The 26,988-nt window shown below is 38.4% G+C and overlaps 2 protein-coding genes across 5 annotated transcripts in view; one reads left to right on the top strand and one right to left on the bottom strand.

Moving 5' to 3' along the window:
* The first annotated feature begins 272 nt into the window (after positions 1-272).
* On the top strand, positions 273-4,802 carry tsn (translin). Its single transcript, XM_079881055.1, has 6 exons — positions 273-585; positions 896-989; positions 1,071-1,167; positions 1,247-1,362; positions 2,510-2,589; positions 3,007-4,802. The coding sequence occupies exons 1-6, from the start codon at positions 520-522 to the stop codon at positions 3,232-3,234; spliced, it is 681 nt and encodes a 226-aa protein (XP_079737181.1). The 5' UTR covers positions 273-519; the 3' UTR covers positions 3,235-4,802.
* A 1-nt stretch (position 4,803) lies between these two features.
* arhgef49 (Rho guanine nucleotide exchange factor 49) overlaps positions 4,804-26,988 on the bottom strand; it is a 33,068-nt gene continuing 10,883 nt past the window's right edge. For 3 of the 4 annotated variants that reach the window (XM_079881051.1, XM_079881052.1, XM_079881053.1), the window contains 7 exons: positions 24,227-24,377; positions 19,567-21,089; positions 13,381-13,564; positions 11,553-11,751; positions 9,123-9,700; positions 8,439-8,584; positions 4,804-7,114 (listed from right to left, as the gene is read on the bottom strand). In XM_079881051.1, the coding sequence (XP_079737177.1) occupies positions 6,310-7,114; positions 8,439-8,584; positions 9,123-9,700; positions 11,553-11,751; positions 13,381-13,564; positions 19,567-21,059 (3,405 nt within the window). In that variant the 5' untranslated portion in view covers positions 21,060-21,089; positions 24,227-24,377 and the 3' untranslated portion in view covers positions 4,804-6,309. Of the gene's footprint in view, positions 7,115-8,438; positions 8,585-9,122; positions 9,701-11,552; positions 11,752-13,380; positions 13,565-19,566; positions 21,090-24,226; positions 24,378-26,988 lie in introns of those variants that run through there. The other variant, XM_079881054.1, reaches the window with a different exon arrangement.

The following is a 26,988-nucleotide window of genomic DNA, read 5'->3' as shown; positions in this document are numbered from 1 at the left end:
ACGAGACAGTTGATCTGTGTAAAATTTGTAAAATGAATGAATCGGATCTTTCAAAACTGTGCTTTTAATTAAGACTATTCTTGTGACTTGCTGCTTCAAGTTCTGACTGAATAACTGCTGTCATTTATTTGTGATTTATGAAGTTAAAATATATATTTTTTTCCCCGACTTAGCAACTCAGCTCAAGTTTTTTTCTTCTTCTTTTTTTTCTTAAAAAGTCAGAAGCTTAATTATTTTGAGAAATAAATCTAAATAAAGAAAGCGTTGGATTTGAGCAAGGCCAGTAGATGGCGTCCAGGAGACAAGAGAGACGATCATTACATCATTATCATGCGACGAACTGAAGAAGGACGGATGAGAATGTGCATGCTGATTATTTGAATTATAACCGCATGCTGTTTGGTTCGCGAGGAAGACAATTAATAAATTGTCTCTGTTTACATCTTAACGTTATCTGAATAGTGTACATTTGCATCATTACAGTATATAGCTAAAGCGCACAAGAAAACACATTGGAAGATGTCTGTAACGGAGATGTTTACCTATATCCAAGGCTTTCTGAGCGCAGATCAAGATATCCGAGAGGTAAACAACTGCACTGACACATAAACTGGCAAAATAACTATACTAAAACTGAATGGGGTTTTAAGAAGCAATGTGAAGTCCGTTTGGAATTTCATCATGTACTGTCGCAAAACCTCTGAATAAATTATTGCTAGTATTATAATATGCCAGTCATATTATCAGAGGATTTGTGACTTGTAAATGAGACTTTATAAAATGCAACCGCTATCAAAGTCTTTATAGAAAGTTCAGCGGATCTCTTTATGAATTTGTGTCGTGTTTAATCCACATGTGCTGTCGGCTGACTCATCTTTCCATGTTCTTCCTTTAGGACATAAGAAAAGTTGTCCAAGTTCTGGAGCAGACGGCACGAGAGATCCTCACTGTTCTTCAAAGTGTCCATCAACCAACTGGTTTCAAAGACAGTAAGACAAGTTTAAATTCTTGATCTAAGTCTATTGATTTACACGATGCCTTTTATAATGCGTTTTCATTCCCTCCACCAGTTCCCAGCAAGTGTTTGAAGGCCAGAGAGCTGTTCTGCACTGTGAGAAATCACACTGGAGAGCTGAAAACTAAGTTCCCTGCGGAACAGTACTACCGGTTAGTGTAGATACCTCTTGAGCAATTCCCCCCAATTTTTTTTAAATTTCAAGATTTACACATCCTCACCTTTCCCTAGGTATCATGAACATTGGAGATTTGTTCTTCAACGACTTGCCTTCCTTGCAGCTTTTGTGGTATACCTGGAAAGCGAGTCCTTGGTTACACGTGAAGAAGTGGCAAAAATACTTGCCAGTATGTAATGTTCATGTTTATTTATAAATTGTCTATACTTGTGTGTAGGGTTGCAAAATTATGGGAATTTTCAAAGATGGAAACTTTCCGTGGGAATTAATGGGAATTTAAGGGAATTAACAGGAATTTATGGGAATAAACAGGAATAAACTGGGAATTTTCAAAGTTGAGGGTTGGCTCTTCATAGGGAACTTAAATATAGTTGAGGAAAATATATTTTAGCATAATCTTGACTAAAACAAACAGATGCCATTCAAATACACTTGAATATCCATGCCATTCCTCAATCACATGCACATAGCACACTGCTTACTGCATGGCTATTGAGACCACACCCCCTACTGGCACTGTGCATGCCTCCATCACATGTACAGAAGCCCAAAGCACAAGACTATTGAAGGCACACATTTGAGCCTGTGGACTAAACAAAGTGAAGTACGTTTTGATGATATTATGGGGAAATATATTTATTTATTTTTATATATTTATTTAAATGTTTAAATTGCAAATATCACATACAAATGTATTCATCTAGTAGATAGCAAGCTGATAAATTAGATGCTAAATAAGCTAGCATAACTTTATTTACCACATAAGTAGGGCTGGGCGGTATGACGGTATATATCGTTACCGCGGAAGAAAATGTCAACCGTAACAGATTTTTTTATTCCGTGTATACCGCAACATGTAAATAAGTAGGCGTGGTTAACTCGCGTGCAGCGTGCGTTAGACTGAGACACTGATATTTGTCAAAGAAACATGAAGAAAGACCAAGAGGATCCACAAAAGGAATTACGTTTTCAAAATTAACGTGATATTTTCGGGGGGGAAGGCGCAGAAGTCAACTAGAGCAGTGCAGCACACTGAAAGTTTAGAGAGACGCACATGCTCGCAACGGGGCTTACTTGACAACAAGTTCATATATCAATATTCTAACGAATAGAAATAACCTTAAATAATGTATCCATCCGTCTCTTATGTGTACAGTTACTTTCAGAGTGGACGCGCAAGCGGTTGTCGTGGTAATGAATATTTCCAAAATTCCCCAGCTTAACTTCCCGTGGAAATTTACCGGAAATGTTCCACCCCTTTGCAACCCTACTTGTGTGAGACTGTTGTTGATTAATTTTACTTTACACTTATGCAGTTGAAGTCGACAGAGAAAAAGGGTTTCATTTGGATGTGGAAGACTATCTAGCAGGAGTTCTCATTTTGGCCAGTGAGCTGGTACGTTTTTTTATTTTCCCTCTCAAGTTCATTCAGACTACCAATCTTATAACCTTTATCAATAATATTATACCTGTTACTGTATTTAAACATTTAATTTAACATTAAGGAGTTTGAATTAAGTGTCAATGAGTGATTACATTGACAGTAATTTGCAGTGACAAATTTTCGTTTAGTTTAATTTTTGTAATGACCTAATTATGCAAAAATGACTTTTTGTTTGAACATAAATGTGTGTCGGCAGTGTGTGTACACAACCACCCCATATATTATCCCCATAAATCATAAGCAGTGTCTCAGAACAAGCCATTTACAGTTTATATGCAATGCAATGCAATGCATTATAGTGGATTTTGTGTGACCTTGATGCGAAACAAATTAAAAACACAATGTACCTTTTGCATTTTCTTCGTTTAGTCCAGGCTGGCAGTGAACAGCGTGACCGCAGGGGACTATGGACGTCCACTTAGGATCTCAAACTTTATCAATGAACTTGACTCTGGCTTTCGCTTGCTCAATTTAAAAAACGACCCTCTTCGCAAGCGCTATGACGGCCTCAAGTACGATGTGAAAAAGATAGAGGAGGTGGTGTACGACCTTTCCATCCGAGGCCTTGCCAAGGAGCAGGAGACTGGAGGAGAATAAGCAGAGCCGTGGCTAGGATTCTTCACGACTGGAAGAATGGTTAAACCTGTCAGCGTGGTCAGAGTGGTAAGAGGAGGAGGAAAGTGATGGAGGTTTTGAGGCCCCGGTATTTTTTAAGCCACCTGCCTACCAGGACAGAGATCAGTTCAGGTTTTAGTGGGGAAATCTTCTGTTTCTCACTTCGGTTCAGAGATGTTTTTATGTACAGATGCATTTGTTTGCCTGTTATTTTTGATTGGATGTTTTTTTTACTAGTTTTGATTGCTTTTGTCTCGGCCATTTATCTTGTGAATCATTGTTTTGGGGGAGATATTTAAGAATTAATACTGAAATATTGATAAAGAGAGGGAAACAATGGTAAATGCTGGTAGAAACAGAAGTTATGTGCCTGTTTGTTGTTTTCTGACCAGTAATGACATCAAGACACTTTCTTGATGTTGACCTAAACAAATATAAGCCTACATGTGACAAGCGGATTCATTAGATTCGGTTTTCTACACTCATAGCACTTTTCTTGAATGTAACTGACTAAATCACGTTAATTGTTTCTTGCTAAGGTGTACATGAAGGTAAAATTGATAAACCTGTGCCAAAATGTTTCATACTGTAAAGACATCTTGAGTTTGTAGATCATCAGTTTCTTAAAGCGCCGGCTTTGGTGCCATATTTACACTTTGATGTATATCTCCATTAAAGTGAGTGTTCATCCAAGAATAACAGTTCTGTCATCATTTACACACCCTCTTGTCGCTGCAAACCTGTTTGACTAACATTTGCAGAACACTGAAGATCATGTTGGAATATTTTTTGTCCATACAATCAAAGTCAAAAGGTTTTAAGTTTTGGACCCCACTGACTTTCACTATATGAACAAAAACAGTGGAAACATTTTTCCAAATATCTTTTGTGATGCACAGAAGGAAGTCACACAGGTTTGGAACAGCACAAGGATTAGTAAATGATGACAGAATTTTCATTTTTGGATCAATAAGTTCAAAGAGATGTCTTGCTGTTTATTTTTGACCATCTGCTTATCACTTCTACTTTTCAGTTCATATGTTCCTTTCCCTGTTGTTCTGGATGTTGTTGCATGCTGAACTCCACCTGCAGAGAGTGTCGTATCAGGAAGAGCTTTGGAAAAATAACAATAAAACTTTCAAGCAAATGTTTTAAAGGGCAAACTGACAGTGCATTTGTTTTCCTTTGTAAATATTTATGGACATTTTTATGTTCCTCCCTATTTGGTTTGTGGATTCTCAGTGCATTGACTTTTTTGTTGCTCTTCTTGTTGTGTGTTCTTTGTGGGTGCATGTTTTACTTAAAATGGTTCCTAGTAATTTTCAACAATAATGCTTTGTATTCTTATTGTTTCTCCCCAAAGATAGATTTCTATCTGACAGTATTAGCATTTGAAATGCCTGTTCATGTGGTGGTTCAACTGGAAATCATTTGCTTGTTCAATAATGCTGTGTAATAAAGATTGTCATTGGGAATAATGTTCTCAGAAAACATGGAGTCAGTTGAGCGAGATGGATACTTGTCATTTTTAATTGTAATTCACAATATTTTACACAACAAAAATAAAAATATTAAATTAGGATTTTTAAGAATGGAAAAAGTATTTAACAGCTCGATTGGTCTCAGTTAAAAGTAACATTTCTGACAAAGTCCTCTGGCAGGTTCAACTCCTCTTTTCATTGCGTAATGTGGAAGCTATGGTATTTCTAACAGTATCAATGCCGTTGGAAAAACAGTAAATATTCATGTTGAAACCTAAATGCCAAGATCCAGTGATAGCGACATATCTATCCATTAGAATTGACTTTAAACACACAGAGAGAGACCAGGGTGAATGTGGTTGATTGCTATTGCTCAAGTCAACTGTGGTTCATTTTCTTTTAAAGCTCAAACAATCTTTAAAACAAAGTACAGTAAAGCTTTGTAAACTGCAGAACAATGTCCTCGCTCCAGTTTTATGACCTTCATATTAAAGTGCATCAAACAAAATCAGGTAACATTTAGAAGGTTGTCATAAAGCACAGTTCGTATATCAATGGGAAAGTTGGAATAGTACAGCAGCTACTGAAAAATAATATTTTTCTCAATAATTTCACATAAGGCCTAATTTTTAGGTAAACGTAGAATGAAAACTTGAACAAATAGTAGACTCATTTAGTATAAAATAAACAAAGGCACGTATTTTATCCGCCTCAAAGATTAAAGGAAAGCAACATTGTTATTATAAACTACAAATTTGGGGGTGGGGGGTAATATCAAACTGACATTTTCTAATTCAGGATCTGGCCACAGATGGTTTCAGCACAACCATTAATGTGGCAATACTTGATGTTTAGTCTGATGCTACACCCTCATTCATGGAGAAAACATACCAAAAATGTTTTGTTACATCATCGATCACAAGGATACCAGCTTTACTGTTGCTACATAATACAATGAATATTATTGCTGTTTTGTAAACCAGCACAGTGATACAAAAATGAGAACTGCTCCTGGGCGGCAGTGGAAATAGTTGCTAATGGAAGAGAGAAAGAGGAAGTGGGAATTACAATGGTCCAAAAACAAAACAGCTTTACCTCAGTTTTCACACAAAACACAGGTTTCCACTCTGTAGTGCATACTAAAAAGTCCACATAAGGTCCATCCAATCAAAACATGTTCCCTCATGCTTATCACAAAAACCATTTCACAACTGAAAACGTTTCTTCTCAGTCGCAAACTAGTTGTACAATCAGTGTTTTACAAGTGCAGCATTGAGGCACCTAAGAAGGCCCTCGTTTTGGTATGCCAAAAGGCATTACTTTTTGCTTGACAGTGGATTTTTCCTCTTCCCAAATGTCATTTATTTGCTTTCCACTCATACAAAGTGCCCCTTGAGGTCTATATTAATATTCAGTCTTTTAAATCACAGTAAAACCTTGCAATTTAAAAGTCCATTGGTGGAGGTACATCTAATCAGATCCGATTCCCCCACACAAATACTGTTTTCTCAACAAAATATTCATTTTTAAATTATTGTTTACATCAGAGTTATGCTGGGAAGGGACGAGGGATGTCTCAGGACCGGCTCTGGGTCGTGTTAATCATAATATTAGGGAGAGCATTGCGTCGTTTTCTCCAAGATCCCAGATCACTAGCGTATCTCTTTATCTGTCGAAACCACTGCTGAGTGCGAGGTTTGTCGGAGGCACGGAAAACGAAGGCCTCGCGTCGGATGTCCAGCACCTCAAAGGTGTCTTCACAGTCGGGGTCGTTGGACACCACGGAGTTCGCCAGACAGATGGGCTCCCGTAACACAGTGAACTTCCCGCTGCTCTTGTCCTTGATGAGCACCAGTACACCGTCCTGCACCGTCTCTGAGGTCTCCAGACTCCCATCAGTCACCACCTCTGCGGTGCGCAGGGAGCGTACCATGAGTAAACCCTGAACGTTCTGGAATTTGAGGGATTTGCTTCCCTTCTTAAGCCACTGGCCATCGGCAGGCTGCGCCAACTGGAGCGCACCCTCCATGATGAAGCGCGTGCTCTCTCGCGTCCAGCCCACCGTCTTCATCGACAGCTCTCTCATCTCGATGTTGATGACCTCTCGGTTCTTGCGGCTGTCACGCCGGAAAGAGCGCAAGGACCACGTGGCGGTCCCCTCCTGTTTAGTCTTCATGTTGATGTGCTCTAGATGGGACTCCACGCGGCTCTTGGCTTCTTTTAATCGGGAATAGTCCGGATGACACTCGTTGGTGGCCTTGCTGATGCGACTCAGCAGCAACGGGTACTTGGTCACACGCTGAAGCGGCGCCATGAGGAAGGAGCGCAGGTTCATGCGCCTGAGCGCAGTGTTGTCGTTCTGGGACACGTCGAGGAATATCCTGAAGGACGCAAGGGAGGAAACATAAACGTGAGAATTAAGAGAGTTCCTTCTAATGGCATATGCTACTGTTGTATTCATCAAATAATCCTGAAAAATACAAATCACTGTTTCTACACTACTGTTTTCAACCACGTAGGCTCACTATTGGCCGACGCTGGTCATGTGTAATACGTGGTGACGTACAACACAGACGCGCTACGCTTAAACACTACGTGAAAAGACCCGAGGCCCAGAGAGAAGGAAATTAAAAGTGGAATAAAGTCGTTATTTTTGTTTGTTTTTGCGCACAAAAAGTATTCTCGTCGCTTTATAAACTTAAAATCGAGCCACTGGAGTCACTTGGACTATATTAACGATGTCTTTAATACATTTTCTGGGCCAGCAAGTTTCAGTCCCTTAGAAGCCTATGGAGGAGTGAGACAACTCTCAGATTTAATCAAAAATATAATAATTTGTGTTCCGAAGATGAACGAAGGTCTTACGGGGTTGGAACAACATGAGGGTGAGTAATTACTGACAGAATTTTCATTTTTGGGTGAACTATCCCTTTAATAATTAGACATGTTTCTTGATCAGCAAATCAGCATATTAGAATGATTTATGAAGGGTCATGTGACACTGAAGACTGAACCATTAAAAATGCAAAACACATTAGCAGGGCACAACAAAGGATGGGCAGATGGCAGAGTAGCCAGTGTGCCAGTATTTCAGGCAAGTTACCTGTCACTTGCCCAGTTGGTCACAATTGCATTCATTGATCATATACCTCCTTGTGGGTACAAATGTTTTGAGCTGATTTAAGTATGTCACCAAGTTATCTTAGTGAGTGACATGACGTGAAGGCCAAGTATGGTAACCCATACTCAGAATTTGTACAATGCATTTAACCCGTCCAAGTTAGTGCACACACAATTCATATGGCATACAGTACAGTTCTGTAGTGTTCACTAGCTAGCTAGCTAACATGGTGTTATGATGAGTTAAATAAAAAAGTAAACTATCACATTATGCCTTTGATTTCCAGCAAAAGTTAGTTTGAAATCATTACTTACTGTATAATTTTCAGCTATTATTGCAAAATCACAAAAATAATAAATTATTAGGTACAGGTGGTAATAGAGGTTGTAATTTGACACATCTTATTAAAATATTTTATAGATGAGCCGTGGTTAGAAATACATTTGAAAAGACCTACTAACTAACAATCTACTTACACTGCTGATGCTTAACTGCCTTTATTTGCAAACCCTGAATGGCTTTGCAAATAAAGAGGATAATCTACAGTACTTTCTAAAAGCAATTAGAGAAAGTAATATGTGTACCTAAGAAGCTCTTTTTCTTTCTCCAGAGTGTTGAGCATGTTGACAGATGTGGACTGCTGCAGGCAGTAGGTTTGAAATGCTGGAAGCATGTTGACAAACTCCAAGAAGATTTCTCCAATGCACACAGTCTGCAGGTCCTCATCGCCCTGTATGAAGACAGAAGATTCATTATTATGAATAATAAATAATATTATAACATTAAAAATCAAAGTAGTGACCACCGATGTGGGTTTTTCAATGCAGATATCAAGAGAGCACAATGCAAGGTCGCTACAATATATAAACAAACTGTTTAAAAAATCTAGGGTTGACACGATTTCCTTTTGGCAAGTCTCTTCTGCTCACCAAAGCTGCATTTATTTGATCAAGAATGCAGTAAAAACCATGATATTGTGAAATATTATTCCAATTTAAAACAACTGTTTTATATTTTAATATATTTTAAAGTGAGTCTAGAGTGTCATATGATCAGAAATCATTCTTATATGCTGATTTGCTTAAGAAACATTTCTTACTGTTATCGATGTTGAAAACAGCTATGCTGCTTATATTTTTCAGGATTATTTGATGAATAGAAAGTTCAAAAGAACAGCATTTATTTGAAACACAATTGTCTTTATATAAATGTCTTAACTGACAGTTTTAAAGCTGAATATATCTAACTCTATCACTAGTGCTCCATACCTGATCAAACGCCTGATCAATGCTGTCCTGCAGATGCTCTGTGAACCTGTCATTGACATCAATGAGCTCTTGAACATTGCTAAAGACCACGGCCAGCTGCTCTGCTGTGAGCAGTCCTGCACTCTGCATGGGGCAGTAAAACTCTTCCTTGATGATGCGCAGGTCCTCTCCATAACTCGACTCAGTGTTGAGAAACTCCAGGATGGCTTCTTTGCGCTCGGTGCGCAGCTTGGAGCAGCGTTCGCACATACCCTCCCCGTGGGCACCCTCTTTGTGTCCGCAGTCGGGACAGGGCTGCTGAACCTCCCAGGTCCTGAGGGATGGCGTGGGTCTCCTCCAGCCCCGAGCCAATCCAGGGCCGATGCCGCTGTCCACGCGTTCTACCTCAGCTCCGGCACTGTGGCGGGCACGACGGGGCTCTTCCTCGTCTTCGCGCTCATCGCTCAACCCTACGACACCACTGTCTGCGCTCAGGCTGCTGACGGTACTCCAGCGGTGCTGTGCTGTGCGGCTCACACCCAGGCCCCTGCTCCTCTCCTCACCTCTGGGCTCCGAGCGGCCCCTGGCTGTGCCTGGCACTGATGACAAGGAACAAACAAACATCAGGAGATCAGCTCTCAGAATTTCATAACAACCCTTACTCTAATCATTTTGTGATAATCAAAAAAAAAGTCTAATAAAATAATTAAAAATTCTTTACATTTTTAAAGTCATATACATTGGAACAGAAAAGATAAAACAAAAAGTAACAGTAAATATTCTTTTCAATATTTTAATATTTAAGACAATGCATTTGAGGTGTCTTAAACTTTAAACTACCCCATAAAGTTATACAATAAGCCAATACTTATTTGGCATCAGTAAAATTGAGTATAAATAGTGGATACTAGGGATGTAACAATATACTGTGTCACAATATATCACAATACAAAAATGCAACAATATTTATCGTGGATAGTGCAATATGTATTGTGTATAGTGCACCCAAAATAAAAATTACTTTGTGAGAAAAAAATTCAAGTTTTCAGAGTTTTAGTGTCAGTACTTCATTAAACTACTATATATAATGTTGAATATAATGTATAATAATGCAATGAGGAAATATTTGTGGGTTCTGATATTGCCAAATGTCTTATGTTACCAGTAAAAAGTGGCCTACATTATTTTAAATATATCTAGTCAGTGATAGTGCAAGCATAATTCTGTTTTTTCAGCTTCAGCTTCAGAATCATGAATATTTTTATTCTGGTGTCAATATTGTCCTGTGCATTGGGTTACCAGCAACAAGTCCAAGCCTATTAATTTACACCCACAATGTAATATCAAATTTAGCATTTTAATCAACAGTACATTTTTTGTTAACCTTTCATCATATGTCTTGGAGTATCGCAATAATATTGTATCGTGAGGTCAGTATCGTAATATGTATCGAACCGTGACATGAGGGTATCGTTACACCCCTTTTAGTATACACTACTGTTCAAAAGTTTGAATTCAGTTTTTAAATGTTTTTGAAAGAAGTCCCTTTACTGTATGTCTGCAAAGGAAAAACAGTAATATTGAGATATGTTTTTATTTTATTTTAAATAAATGTTTTCTATTTTAATATATTTTAAAATGTAATTTATTCCTGTGATACAAAGCTGGATTTTCAGCATCATTACTCCAGTCGTCAGTCACATGATCCTTCAGAAATCATTCTAATATGCTGAATTTAGTGCTCATGAATTATTATTATTGTTGAAAACAGTTGTGCTGCTTAATATTTTGGTGAAAACTGTCATCTTATTTACACAAAATGTCAAATTATTTTCAAGTTACAATAACTGATGAATCACAGATTTGATAAATATCTACTTTCTTTAATCTATAATTAAAAAAAGAGAAAATGATGAAAGTCTGCTATTACAAATTGTACTGTACAGTGGCTCATTATAACAGAGGATGGACCTCTGGGATAGAGCTCAGGGTTAAATAATTACAATAATTTATCGGTATTCCTTTTAAGCTAATGCTACACGATGATCTAAATCTAAAATCAAAAACAATTATATATCCAAATTCTGATGATACCAATACATTTATAATATAACAAATAATGGCAAATAAGCAATATGGTGCTGGCAAGATATGCATTTGATAGTTGCCTTTACGTGTAAAAACACAAACAAAACAAAGTACAGACACAGAGTATGGATGGTGCAGAAAGATAAAAGCAGTCCTCAGGTCATGCATGTGACGGCACTACAGTAAGCCACCTAAGGCCTAGTAGCAGAGTCTCATGATAACAACTAAAGTGATACCCTTGGGTTACAGACAAGCCTAAAAATTCTTTTAAATGAAGGATTGTCAAAACAAAACTAGGACAGGAGTTAATTTACTTACAGCAAGAACTGTGAGTAAAGCTGAGTGCAGTTGAAAGAGTCTTACCACTGTCCCTCTCTCTGCGATGAATGTGCAAACGTGCCGCGGCGGCGATCTTCATCTCCAGCTGTTTACGCTTGGTGGCGTCTGCAGGCATGGGGTCGCTGTAGTGGGGCCGCAGGCGGCACTCACGCTGGGCCCTCACTGACTCAGACAGCTCATAGGCCGCATCTGAGCTGGAGCGTCTGCAGCCCGCCCCAGAAACCTGCCGATAGGACAGACATCTCTTAATCATCCGTGCACATGACAGAGAAATGCTCCGAAATGTATGTGTGTAAAGGGAAAGTTGTGTATGTGTAAAACTTCAATGAAGGCAGATTTGATCTCTAAGCACATATGAGAATTAATGGAACCACTAACTGTTTCAGATATCGATCAGAGTCACTGCATTACAGTACATTCAAAGAGTGTTACATTACCAAAGCTTTTAATATATTGTGGTGGTAAGAGGATTTTTTTTTTTGCTGTGGGTTTTCATGCCCATTTACAAGTCTATTGACAGACTCCAAGGACATAAAATGCTTATATTTTATCAATAGAAATGGTTCAGAAAACCAGTTTCCTGTCAAAACTGGCCTGTTGGAAGTCACTATTAATGGGATAGTTTACCCAAAATTATGTCAACATTTATTCACCCTCAAGTTGTTCCAAACATTTTGACTTTCTTTCCTCTGATGAAAATAAAATTGAACATTTTTGGTTACCATTGACTGATACATTTCTCTAAATGTTTTGTTACATGCTTCAATTTTCTTTTGTTTCCGCCGATGAAAGTCATAATTTTTATTTTTGAGTGAACGAACCATTTAAAATATTGACCCTATTTGTTTTTTTAAAAAAACATTCCTAGTCTTATTGTGAATAATATACCTGAAGAAAAAAATCTTTGCTTTTGTAATATATTTCATTAAATAAATAAAACTCTATGAAACACATTTCTACACTCACTTCCTGACACAACTGTCCTTTTCGGCTTCCCTCAAACTACCTGTAATACTTGAGAACTTTCTTGATCCAATCAAGGATAAAATCGGGTCAATCATTTTATTTTCCAGTTTAAATACATATTTCACTCAACAATACAGCACAATGCGGAAATAAAATGTGTTGTCAATGGTTTCATGTTGACTTTAAAAGTGTTCACACTGACTGACAGAATTGATAACCTTTCACCTTTTACACCTCTGAAACACTAGAAAGCTATTCCAAAATGAAGTCAGTACATAATGTGTTTCAGTTGAATCTAATAAAAAAAAACACACAATCTATGGCGTAAAACCCTCAGAAGGTCACTTGACAGCATTAGGTTCTCAAGTGTTATCAATGTACGAGAAACAAGACACCAAGGCTTCAGGTGACGTACAGAATAATTAATAAGGCAGCAGTTATCTTAATTAAAAACACTGAAATGCAGAGACAGAAGAAGAATCTGTGCGCAAGGGCTGACCAATGAATCATAGCAACATTGCACACGAATGCCAGCATTCTTTGATATCACCCTTAACCTTAAAAACATGCAGCCAGTCAAATGGCGTGAATGAACGTGGCGCAATGAAGAGCAGGTCGGCATCTCAAGCAGCAGTGGCAGGACGCACAACCTGACACAGAGAGGAACGGAAAGCAGTTACCACCATGAAACCTGGCTCTAATCCTTCCTGCGTGTCGCTCTTAGCTGCGGCTCTGCGTGCTCCGCTGCATGTCTGCAGTCGCCTCTACCGTGCAGATTCCCCTGCAAACTCAGGCTCCCATGCGCGCTGATCACGCTCACATACATGCATGACAGAGGCGATATTCAGAGATGTGCGAGTGTGAGAGAGAAGGGAGCATTCCTTACGCATTCTGACGCCGCTTTCCCCTGTTGTCCCGTGGGCTCGGTGCAAGCCTCCTCTCCGCAGGCCGACGTTGTCATGGCAACGTGGGCAGATTGATGGCTGGGATGGGGAGCGGTGATGTTAGTGACGTCATTCTGCTCACGCGACAATCGGACGGGAGTCTCGGCTGCAATCTCTGCACTGCAGCTGGGGAAGCGAGGGAGAGAGAACACAAAGACGGAAAATGGGAGTGTTAAATCGGAATTACAATTCCTGATCCTGCATTCGTATGTGTGCTGTGCGGTCAACCCCCATCCCTCTAGGGAGGACCAGTGCCCCACAGAGGGGCTCAGGGTGGACAGCAATTAGACGCATCAATTCACATTAACACCTGAACTCCTCGCTACAGGGTTCTGAATGGGAACGAGCACAATCAATCTTTTAGATTCCTTTAAGTAAGGAGCTTATGCATCTGGATGACCCCACACACCACAGACGATGAATAAATAACATCACATAGCAGAGTGAAACTGTGTAAGATCTGTGTAAGATAATATGATTTGATTTCAGAGAATATTTAGTTTTCTTAACCATTTATCAAATTTATATTTTTTATTGTCATACATTTTGTAAGATAATGAGACTTGTTATTAATGAATGCGGAAAATTCAGCTTTGCCTTCACAAAAATGAATTACATTCTAACATTCAAATTAGTGCTGTCAATCGATTAAAAACGAATTAATCGCACATTTTTCTGTCATTAATTGCACCTAACATTCCAGTTTTCAATATATTTTTATATTGTAATAACTTCACATTCAATCTCTAAATTAATGTTAAAACAACAAAGAGAGTATATTTAAAATATTTGATCTAGCAGGTTGGAAATATACAGAAATTGAATAGTTATCAATCACTTCGCAGTTTTCACTGCATACATTATAAATGAAATATAGATACATTTTTATTAAAGCTACAAAAGTTATTCAGTCAAGAACAGTGAGTGATTTTCTCTTTTTCTTTTGTTTTTTGATTCATTTAATTTCACATATAAACATTCACCAAAGCACACATCAGTTATGATAAAAGGAAGCTCAAACATGTTTACTTGGCGTGCGAGAACCAATGAAGTTCATTCTCGTGTGTTACGCAGCATGTTTGAACTTCCGCAAGTACCGACGAGGTTCATTCTCGTGTGTTATGCAGCATGTTTGAGCTTCCGCAAGAGGTTTGTTCTCGCATGTCAAGCAGGTTCGGTTGAACTTCTGATTATGTTCACTGATCAATAAAAGCCTCAGTTTAATCTGTTCATCATATAAAGTGATCATGTCTCCTCAGAAAATGTGGACTAAACCACTCAAATCATGTGGATTAGTTTTTACGATCTCTTTATAATCTTTTTGAAGCGTCAAAGTGGTAGTTGCGTAGCTGTCAATGGAGAGTACAAAACTGGCTCAGATTTGATTAAAAATATATTAACTTGTGTTCCAAAGATGAATAAAAACGAATTTGGAATAACACAAGGGAGAGTAAATGATGACAGAATTGTAATATTTGGATGAACTATTCCTATAACATTAATGACACATAGCAGCAGGTTGATTAGGCTGCTGTCACTTTAAGACATGCTGCACATGAGCATTTTGGCATGAATTTGTGTGTTTTTGTCCATTCAAGCGTGAACGAGAATTAAATGCAGCCGTGTCATGACAGCGAGCTAATTTGTGTCTTGTCGCACTTGAATGGTTTAAAAGCATTTGCATGAATAAGAGCCATGATTATTATTTTTTATTCATTTAGTAGACACTTTTATCCAAAACGACTTACAAATGAGAACAATAGAAGCAGTTAAACAATAGGACAACAAAATGCAAGTGCTATGACCGTTCCCAGTTTAATCTAATGCAGTATGCATACTTTTTTTTATTTTTATTTTTTTATAAAGATAATAGATATAGAATAGAAGATAAAGTGTTAGTATTAATGGATCAAGTGTTGCCGAAAAAGATGCGTCTTCAGCCGTTTCTTGAAAATGGTCACGGACTCAGCAGCTCTGGTTGAGTTGGGCAGATCATTCCACCAGCATGGAACAGACCAGAAAAGGTCAGAGAAAGCTAAAGGATGACGGGAAAAATGGATGCTAAATTAATTGCGTTAAACAGGCTATTTTTAATGCGTTCCACGAAAAAAATGTTTACTATATTTTTGATTAAATAAATGCAACCTTGGTGAGCATTCAAAAACATTAAAAAAATTTGTTTTCAGTGTATCAAATCAAAGACATGAAAAACTAATATTAAGATTAGTAATACATTTGTAGATGATTGCTGATGGATGCACATTCATTGTTGTTTTAAACATATTAATCAGCTGTTTGTCTCAGTCATTGTTCATATACAGCGGTCTCTTGGGTTTAAAAACAGGTGCTTTGATTATTTTGTTATAAGCTCTTAACTGCCTCTTCCACATCACTTCCATCTCCTTTAATGCTTCAGTACCTCAATGTCTGATAATGCTGCACTCATTACTGTCATAAATTTGCATAAATGTCATCTGAGAATAGTGCTGACAGCACAACGAGGAGCTCTGAAGCATTCAAAAGAAAACACACACAAAGACAAAGAAGCCTTCATCTCACTAGGAATAGAAGAATCACTAGGAAAAGAAGAATCACAAAATGCAGATGTTAATCGCTGCCGTGGTCTAATGTCATTTTTAATTCTAACAATAAAATGTGGAAGAGTTCATCCACAAACCTGTAGCCGTGGACTGACAGTAATTAATATCCCGCTCTGAAAGAGACAATAAAACCAATGTCTTTCACACGTGAATGAAATAATCATTAAGGCACTGCAGTTACAGTGCTGGTCAGAATTATTTGCCCCCTTGGCAAATATGATCAAAGATGGCTGTATAAAATAAATCTGCATTGTTAATCCTTTTGATATTTTATCAAAGAAATTAGCAAAAATCTAACCTTTAATTGAAGTAAAAGAATTGAAAGTGGGGGGAAAATCACATTATGAAATAAATGTTTTTCTACAAAACACGATGGGAACAATTATTTGCCCCCTTTTATTAAATACTTTTTGCAACCTCCAAGATCCAAACATGGCCCGTTATAAGATTTCTAGAACAGGATGTCAGGTTTAGATTTTTTATCTGTTGGTATTTGATCGAATCCATGATGCCATGTATCTGAACAAGATGTCCAGGATTATTTTGTTTGATCTGACCATAGAACCCGTCCCGTTTGAAGTTCCAGTATAGTGTCAGTTACTTTTGAAATGTTCTATGGACAGATGAAACAAAACAAAAAAAGCTTTTTGGCAGCAAACACTTAATATGGGTTTGGTTCATACAGGGATAAAAAAGTACCCCATGTGTAAAATGAAATACTCTGCTGTATCTTTAATGCTGTGGCCAGAGGTCCTGGACATCTTGTTCAGATACATGGCATCATGGATTCGATCAAATACCAACAGATAAAAAATAAAACCCTGACAGCCTGTGCTAAATCTTATAACAGGACATGTTTGGATCTTCCAACATGACAGAGATCCAAAAACAAACAAAATAATCAAAAGAAAAATGGGTCACTGAGCACAAAACCAAGCATCTGCAATGGCCATCCCTGGTCCCTGACCTGAACCCTATTGAAAATGAGTGGGCTGAACTGAAGAGAAGAAGCGCCAACATGGATCTGGGAATCGGAAGGATCTGGAGAGATTCTGAATGGAGGAATGGTCTCTGATCTATTGTCAGGTGTTCTCCAAACTCATCAGGCATTATAGGAGAAGACTCAGAGCTGTTATCTTGGAAAAAGGAGGTTGCAAAAAGCATTAAATAAAAGGGGGCAAATAATTGTTCCCAATGTGTTTTGGAGAAAAACATTTATTTCATAATTTGATTTTTCCCCCACTTTCAATTCTTTTACTTCAATAAAAGGTTAGGTTTTTGCTTTTTTAAAAATAAAATATCAAAAGGATAAACAATGCAGATTTATTTTTTACAGCCATCTTTGATCATATTTACCAAGGGGGCAAATAATTCTGACCAGCACTGTATATTGCCTGTCATTTCAACAGTGCTCTGTGAATTCATTCACTGAATGTTTCCCCCTAAATTATTTTATAATTTATTAAGTTATTCCAGTGTAATGTCAGGCTAAGATAAAAGCATTTTCACTATTTATTTAAAGGTACAATGTGCATCCTGTCCAACAATACTGACTCAACTAATCTACAAAAATTACATTTACACCATGATAAAAACAATAATAATAATTGTATCAGGGCAATAACCTTCTTATGAAATGTTCCTCTATTCTAGTCAAAGAGATTAAGTGTCTTTAAGCTTAAATGAGAACTATGCCATGTGACTTGTTCTTCTTTCTTCTATCAAGCACACAATAAATGAAAATAACTATATAAATGTCTCATAAAAACGACCTGGAAGCCCCCGAGCTGCTCTGTAGTAAATGAATACCCACACTTGAGGCACTACGGTACAGCTGGGATATTGGATGTTATATTTAGACGGTTCACAGCCTGGATTGAACTCCTGCCCTGGAGGAACATAACATTAGAGAAAGGCTCTGCAGTGTTGAAAAGCCTCTGACGCACCCGCAATTAAGCTCTGTACTATGTCTGGAGCAAATTCAGCTGAAGGAAAATCTATACGGATTTATGCATCCATGCTAAATTTGAGAAGACTGTCAGGGCCAGAGTTATGTGCTGTTATGTTAATCAAATTCCTGTCAGGTTCGCATATTTTACACTTGTGAGATTCTTTGAGTAAACGTGCTGTTGGTGGACAGGTGTGAACCGCCACAGCACAACACAACCACCGAAGAATCACTATAATACAGTTACTGCCTGTGTGATTCATGTCTGTGGGGAATTAATGGGGTTTATTGCTATAGCATCCAGTCCTTTACCTTAGGTTGTTGCTCCTACAAAAATCTTCATCTTTGTTTTCCAGTAATGTTATCCATAAAACAACAATAATTTACCTGAAGCTTTAACAAAATTAAATGAAGTTTATACTTAAATCTAGTCTGTGGATTTTGTTGGGTTGCAATTTGGTACTGGAAAACAAGACAAAGATACTGATTAGGGCAGGATATTTAAGAGAATTTCTAATGTTTTCACATTCCTGATATAGCTAAACCTGATAATCATCATAGAATATGCCACTATATGCAAATATCACATCTTCCACTGTGTGCCTGACATAAATTAAGACATTAAGAATCACATCAGTAATGATACATTCACTCTGTTTCTCTGTATACAAGCTGTGCAGAGATGCTGGAATAAATCAATACCAACACAAATACTGATCCAAACGCTGCTGGATTCATTTTCACAGTTAACAAGCAAAACTGATACACTGGTCCAGCTGATGTCCATTTTTACTCAGCATACTATTTTTCCCATCTAAACTCTAAATGATAACTTACATGGTACCAAAATGTTGGCAAATATTAGAGATTTTTAATTAATTGGCAATGGTCAATACTGGATATATATTGATTTGACTGATATTTGAAAAAGATATTTGATGGATATATTTAATTTAATTGTTTACGCTCATTTCCTCTATTTTTACATTTCAATTCCCTTTGCCATTATCTTCTAACACTCAGTTCATAAACAACTGTCAAATATTAATATGAATAACAATAAAATATTGAGGTGCATTAAATCACGTGTGCCATTTAAAGTTATTGATTTAAATTTTAGAATTCATTTAGAAAAAGTGTATTGGATTTCAAATGTCAGACATTTATTAATACCCAATCTATTCTCTAAATGCGACTTAATTATCTTATTGTGAACAATTCATAAAGGCATAAGTTTCCTTCAAAATGTCATAAATTGATCTTCCATTGAGATGACAGACTTCTCTCCTGTGGAGTATGCCTGACTTCCCCAATAATTTAGTTTGCTTAAACTCCGCCCCTCTCTTACAAACAACCTCAAGCTCACATTCAGATCTTTGTCCATCCAATCAACAACCAATGAATAGAACCAAGTCCACGTCCTACATTTTCTTTTCTTTTTCAATAATCCAATTCTCTCGGGTGTATCTCACAATCCAGATAAAATGATCTGTCACTACTTCTGTAACATTGCAACTTTAAGTACTAAGTAAATGCACAAGTGTACCACTACCAATACATCTGCTCCTTCATCCACTCACCTTTTTTTGATAAGGTCCAGGGCGGATCCCAGGAAGCCATCCTTTATTTTGTAGATTTTGGCTCCGTAGCTGGAAAGATCTTGGCCGTCCAGAAGGATTGCGGGGCAGCAGCTGGATGGGCCATCGCCACTCTCCCTGCGGGGCGGGAAGGGAAGAACATTTACATCTGTGGCCCCAGGGCCTTCTGGGCCCTTTGTCTCCTCCTTTCTTCCTGTAGCAGCTTGAGGGTGTAATGGAGAGCGAGCTACTGGGCCTGTGCAGATGGGTCCTCCCGGGACATCTGTGGTGGAACTGGGCTCAGAGATCTCTCCTCCCCTGTCTCCGCAAGGATGGTTCGAAGCTTGAGCGGTGTTGACGTCGGTTTCAGTCCTTTCCACACTCTGCATTTCCTCTGTCTGTGGTCTTTCCTCTCTATGCTTGTCGCTACTCACCATTTCAGAGGACCTGTGGTTCTTACTGCCCTCCCTTTGCCTCATTCTCTTAAACTCCTCAAATGTAGGTATGTGCAGGCGGCCCACCGGGGGTCTTTTCCTCTCGGGGGTTGACTGGGCAGAGTTAGTGCAGATGGGCTCTGTGGTATGAGCTTTACTCATGGTACTAGACTCCTGTCTGGAGTTCAGAGCCAGGTTAGGGGTGCTTCTTTGCCTTCGGAGCTGCAGTCGTCGCATTGCTTCCTGTTTGATCTCCTCAGGACTGGTGATGCGACGGGCACTCAACTCTTGCTGTCCATTCGTTTGCAACAATGCCGGCCCAAGACGAACTGCTGCATCCTGATTGCAAGGATACTGCGGACAAGGAGCATTCCCAAGCACAGGTTGAGGACGCAAGGGCTTGTGGGGCTCCGTCACACGTGTGCTCTGGAGCCGCAGCTTGTCTCGAAGACCCTTTCGGGCGTTTCCGTTCATGCCCCAGTCCTCAACCGCAGGTAAAAGCCATTGCGGGAAGAGCGGTATATCCTTTCTGACCACTCCTCGGCGGCCGTAGATCGCCATTCCGTCGAGGGATGGCATTAAGCCATATACCTGTGGTCCCTGAGGAGGTCCATCGTACCAGTGGCTGCTTGAAGTGCAATGAAGAATAAACTCACTGTCCACACTCCTGTAAGGATACACATTGGGGTCGGACACAGCAGCCCAGTGCAGGTTTTCCAGGCTGCGGTAAAGTCGGGTACTGCTGGTGTTCACGCAGCCTTGTGGAATGCGCATTGTCCCATAGCCAGGCTGACCGTCAGGCTGTTTAAGAGGATGCATACTGCTGGTGGAGCAGTAGAGCCCCAGGTTGCTGAGCAGACCATTGTTGTTGTTGCAGTGGCCTGGCACAATATCCTGAGCAGGGAAGGGGGGCATGCCATGATGAGTGAAAGCAGACAGCGGGGGGCTGAGGACGGACAGGTCCATGGACAAGTCCATGCTGCAGCCTGCAGGAGAGCCTGCTGGGGAGTACTCACATTGTGAAGCTTTCACATCCGGCATGGCCACAGAAGGAGCTGCCATATTCCAGAAAGGAGCACTAGGATCACAGCCCTGCAAAAATTTACAGACAAGACATTGGCATCACATCAGAAGAACAAGGTCATACTCTCTGCATCTCAACATCAGTAATTCAACAACACCTGGTAGTTAAAAATGTTAAAAGGGTCAAAAACAATGAAAGTGTCTTGTTCATTTGCATTATAAATTCTGTCCACTTTAGCTTTTCTGTCCACCTTTAGCTTGGCTAAATAAAAACGCTATACAAATTAATCGAAATTAAACATGTTTTTCTTAATACTAATCTACTTACATATACTTTAGGTTTATACATCTAACAGTATTCTAAGTAGAAAAAATACATACATAATACAGCATTACTATAAAGTCAATATTTTCAAGATAATATTTTGGGTTTTAATTTATTTTGGTTTAGTACAATGACATTAAAAAGACAAGTTTTCTCACACAGCATAAATGGGTTTTTATATATTGTTAATAGCTGACTGTTGTGGCAAATAATTTTTTTTTTTTTTAAACTGGCGCGTTTTGTCAACAAAAAAAAAAAATTCCCATTTCCAAATACATAAGAAATATATTCCAATGATAATCCTTGGGTATACGTAAGCAATTGAGGATTTTAAAATACCAGATGAGATTTAAAATTTCCTCAGGTTACAAAATTAATCATGAGGATGTGCTACCAATAGGGGTGTAACGGTACGTGTATTCGTACCGAACCGTTTCGGTACAGGGCTTTCGGTTCGGTGCACGTGTGTACCGAATGACTGAATGCAATATTTTGTGTGCGGAACATAGGTACATTTTCGTGTTTCCACACGAACATATTAAGTGGCGGAAGTCTCCGCGTTCAGCGCAAATCCCGCCCTGCAGCTGATTCAAATGTTTTTTCCTATTAGACATTCTCTGGTTTTACCAGTGTTTTACCCGTCGTCACTGTAACAATGAAATAGACTGCAGGCCGAAAAAAAGCTTTTCCGCTTCGTGTGCGCCGCCGCACTCTCCGTTCCGTGGCGTGCGTGCGCGCGCGCGCGTGTGTGTGTGTGTGTGTGTGTCGACGACCCGCTGCGCTCTCTGCTCAATGTTCGAGTCCGTGTTTGCGCTGCGCGTTCTGCTCTGTCGTTAACGGCCCAAACACTCCAATCATGTACCGATCACGCACTGGAAAAGAAAAGTCCGCTCAAATAAGGTGAAATTTCTCAGTAGTAACTTAGATTTCTGTTTGCTGAGCTGGTATAGTCATGCTGGCAACAATGGTAAAATGACCTGCTCTGATCACATGCTCTGGTAATAATAGCTTTGGACTATATTTTATTTTGATAATTATTAAAAAAGTGGGAAAAAAAAATCTTAAATTGATTATGTTGATTGATTATTGAAAAATAATAATACATTAATATATTTGTTTAATATTATTTTAATATAGGGCTATTTTCTGTTCCTGCACTGTAATCATAGTTATTTATTTATATTTTTCATTATATTTTATTATGTGATATTGGTTTGAGACTGAGAGTGTTTTATTTAGTGGAGAACTTTGCAGCAGTATTTTATTTCTTATTCTTTTTTTATTTTATATCTATTTTATTATATTTTATTAAAAAGTGTTTAAAAAAGTGTAAACAACTTGTTAAAAAAAGTTTATAGTAATAAACAACCTGCAGTTTAATGTTTGCATTTCTTTCCCTTACTGTACCGAAAATAAACCGAACCGTGACTTTAAAACCGAGGTACGTACCGAACCGTGATTTTTGTGTACCGTTACACCCCTAGCTACCAAGGATTCCAATAGGTGATCCTGAAAATGCAAAATTACTTCCTTGAAGCCACGATTGTATGCAACCTGTGCTAATGGCTTGTATGTAAGGGATTCAGTTGCTCGCTTGTGCTTGCAACAAGCTCTCCCTTTCCCTATCTTAGTGCCCTTCAAGGGTGTATTCACCCAACATTTCTCACATATTTAAAAATGGATTGTGTATACTGCACAACAATATTCATCATACCACAGAACTGGTTTTATTAATCTATATCACATCAAATGATCCCATCAAAGACAAAACTACACTTAAGGTAAAACCAGTACATTTAATAGTTCAATAATCACTGCAGTATTTATAATGCTCATGATGCATAGTTCCTGACTTGTATAATCATATCAATATTCTAAAAATGGCTCGTTCTTTTGTATGAATCAAATGGTAGGGGGAATCATGTCTGGAATTAAAACATAAAACCAAGAGGGAGGAAAATCAGAAGGGACAGTAATGAATAGAGCCACAACACTCGCCCAGGGCTCTTGTTCCACTAATCAGATGAGAACTCTGGATTAGCTAGGATAGCGCTTCTCTTGCAGTAATTAGTACAAATTGCCTTGCTTTGGGCCATATTAATATCCGACCCGCAATCTTAAACAGAAATCAGGGTCAAGCCAGGAGTTACAAAAGAGCATGTCACAATCATTTCAGGCAGCCAAATCCATCTATATGAATATTCATCTTGCCTGTCAGAAAACAACAATGGTATGTGATTAGACTGAAAAAAGCCAGGAAACTAGTGATTTTTAGTAAAAAAAAAAGTGGAGGAAGCCCAGCATGTTCAGGTGTTCAATTAATATTTGGCCCAATTTAATTAAAATGGAGCTGTTGAAAGCCCTCTGGTATTATCAGGCTAATTTCAACGCTCCATTTGGGAGATAAGGAGAGCGAATCCCCTCTTTTTGTTTTTCTGTGAATTGTACAGTGGAGCGCAGGGAGGATTTATCTTCGTGGGCGAGTAGACTCACTGTCTCAATAGCACTGCCAGTGTTTTCTTTCGCTTGTGCTTGAAAACTGCTGACGTGTGAATAAACAGTCAATTAGCATAAGGAGCTTGTTTAATGAGCATGTGGCACAGGATCAGCTCACGCCGGGCCCACTATGTCCTCTCTGTGTGTGACAGACAGACAGACGCTCCCATCTGCCAAATACAGATGCCAAAAGCCAAAATACAGGAGATTCAAAAAACTAAAACCTGAGGACTGGATCAGTCCGATTCGTGACTAACTAATCAGGTCACCTGATTGATTTTAAATTGTACAGTTAGGCCATACATGTATCTGCAGGACTCTGCCGAGTGACTGGACCTGGAGGATTGCAGTATGTTAGTCTCTTACGTTAGTCATAAAAACTTACCCCATTTTATCAACTCTGTGTGTGAACCTTTACTCTGCTTGCTTTAGGCTCTCATTAACAGGCTCTGAGCCAACAGAATCCCTTCTGGTTTGGGTTAGAGGTAGACAGACCATCCACAACACCAGACAGCTGAGACCTTACGTACAGGAAGCTACAAAAGAAGAGAAAAAGACAATCAATACAGGCATCCAAAAATAATACTGATCAATTTCTGGAATGAAAATTGCCTGCAGTATTTCTATGGATCTTGTGTTTCTGTTTTCTCTGAGAGAAAGCATTTGCTTTGATTGAGGAGATTTTGTGAAGTCAAACACTCGGGATAAAACAAAGTCATCATTGTGGTTTCCCTTATACATATTTATTTTCACACTTTCTAAGAAAGACCTATTTTTCTTTCTAGATTTTTATTACTTTTCTCCTAACAAGTCTTTCCTACTTATGAAAACTTGCAACTTTTATCTCACAATTCTGACTTTTTCCTGCAATGATGAGTTTATATCTCACAAATCTGAGAAAAAAGGTCAGAATTGCAAGATATTACATTGCAATTCCCGGAGACAAGCTTCCATACTTAATTTGTTCACAGTATTATGGTATTCATAAACATATTAACATACACAACAAACTGTATTCCAAAATTCATTCCTGAATTATTTCAGATCACATGTACTTCAAGCTCCTGTGATTCAAGGTTCTGTAATTCAAGGCATGTTGTGGAGTTGAGCCTTACACAATCTCCTCTCTCCTCAATATCAGCCAGAAACCTTCTGGAATTACTTCAAGTTGTGATAGTGGATCTCAGTGAATGTAGTTTCAATGATTCCTCATTACTGAGGGAGACACTGCTCGACCTCCACCAGGATGGAGGAGTCAGGCTTCGGTCAATAAACACATTCAGTTGCTCATCCACTCCATCTTTCTAATCGCATGAGCTCTTGGTGTTTGACGAATGACTGTCAGTATGTGGTCTAGCTGCTCAATAACACATCTCTGAGTAACATAATTCTGAGCAGCAGGACATCAGTAAAAGTAAGTGAAATAATGGCAAAAAAAGATTCTTTCTACCAAGTTGTACTCATGATATGCATGCATAAGTATTCTGTGCGCACACTTTCATGACCATATGACTGTTATAAGCGGTACTTTTTCAATGAAGGCTGAACTCAGAGTAGCACACTAGCATAATACTCTCATTATTTTTGGAAGAAATACTGTAATAGACTAATATGCTACTGTAGTATGCTATTCCGAAGCTACCAGATCGAATTATTGTGGGTTTTTTTTTTGTCTGAATTAACTCACTGAATTCGTCAGTGGTTACTGAATCAACATCTGTCTTACTATTATTACTTTCATTCATGTTCGTTTAAAAAAAAAATGTTTTGGATGGATGGATGGATGAATGTATGGATACATAGACAGATACACAGACGGACAGGCACGTCCTGATTTTGCAGAGTTAGACGTGTTCCTGGGTCAACATATTTTGTTGATCCTGGAACAACATTTCTGCATGAAAATTTAATCCTGATTGTAAGACTAAACTTGACATAAACTGTAAACTTGTCATTCAAATCTGATTGGTTGATTGGAATGTTGTTCCAGGATCAATAAAGATGTTGATCCAGGAACATGTTGTACTTGGCGAAATCAGGTTCTGTGATATAGATAGACAGAGCTATCACAAACACACACTAAACTCCTTTGTACCTAATTATCCTCATTATCACCTAATTTTGGCACCTACACCAGGTCAATCCCTTGAGTCAACAAACATAAAGGAAAAAAAGAAGAACTGTATCCACATCCATCTAACTCTGTGATTTACAGGTGCTTCTTACACCTGCAAATGTGATATTTTTATTCTTTTCCATCGAGCCACTGGAGCAGTAAGGTTGAACATTGATCTATGAAAGCTTCTCCATGGAGAATCAAAGACTAAAAGGCCACATATTGATTGTATGTGCAGGTTTGTGATAGCACAGCAGGGGTGTTTCTAGGTTCAGGGAGGTGGAAAAACATGGAGCGCAGATGGAGATTCATGAGATCTTATCTAGGGGAGTCATATGAGTACATTGGGAAGGAAAAAGAAAATGTTGAATGTGCATGTCTGTGCAGAATGTAGATTAGCTTTAGTTAAAATGGTGATGGTCTACACAGTAAATCTGGGTAACATGCTAAAGCTAAGTAGCCATTCTCGGATTAGTACCTGGCGGTTTCTCCTAATCCATCTGATCCTGCAGAAAGCCGATATACGGGAAAGATCAGGAAAGTCCACATGCTATTGATCATTGGCTGCTTATCTCCCATATCTTGCAGTAAGTGGACTAAAGGCTATCTTTACGGACAAATTATCCGTATTAGGGTTTATAGTGTAAAACCAAAAAATGAATGAACTTAATATATGATTTGGGAGAGTAAATGTTATCATTAGAGTCTCTAGATATCTTTTCTATCAATTTGTAAAACATGTAAAATGACACTACGTCATACACACACATATATATATATATATGAAGACTTCAGATGCAAAAGCCTCAAAGTGCCATCTGAAATTTTCTTCTAGAATGATCATTTTTATCAAGCTTGTATGTTTATGTTCAGTTATTTCACTTTAATGGCAATGAAAATGACCAATTAATTGTCATTAAAGTGAAATTACTGAACTTAAACATACAAGCTTGATAAAAATGCTCATTTTAGAAGAACATTTCAGATGGCACTTAGAGGCTTTTGCATCTGAAGTCTTCATATATATATAT

This window comes from Squalius cephalus (genome assembly GCF_949319135.1).
Source record: "Squalius cephalus genome assembly, chromosome: 9".
Lineage (NCBI taxonomy): Eukaryota > Metazoa > Chordata > Actinopteri > Cypriniformes > Leuciscidae > Squalius > Squalius cephalus.
This window is presented reverse-complemented; position numbering and strand designations above follow the sequence as displayed.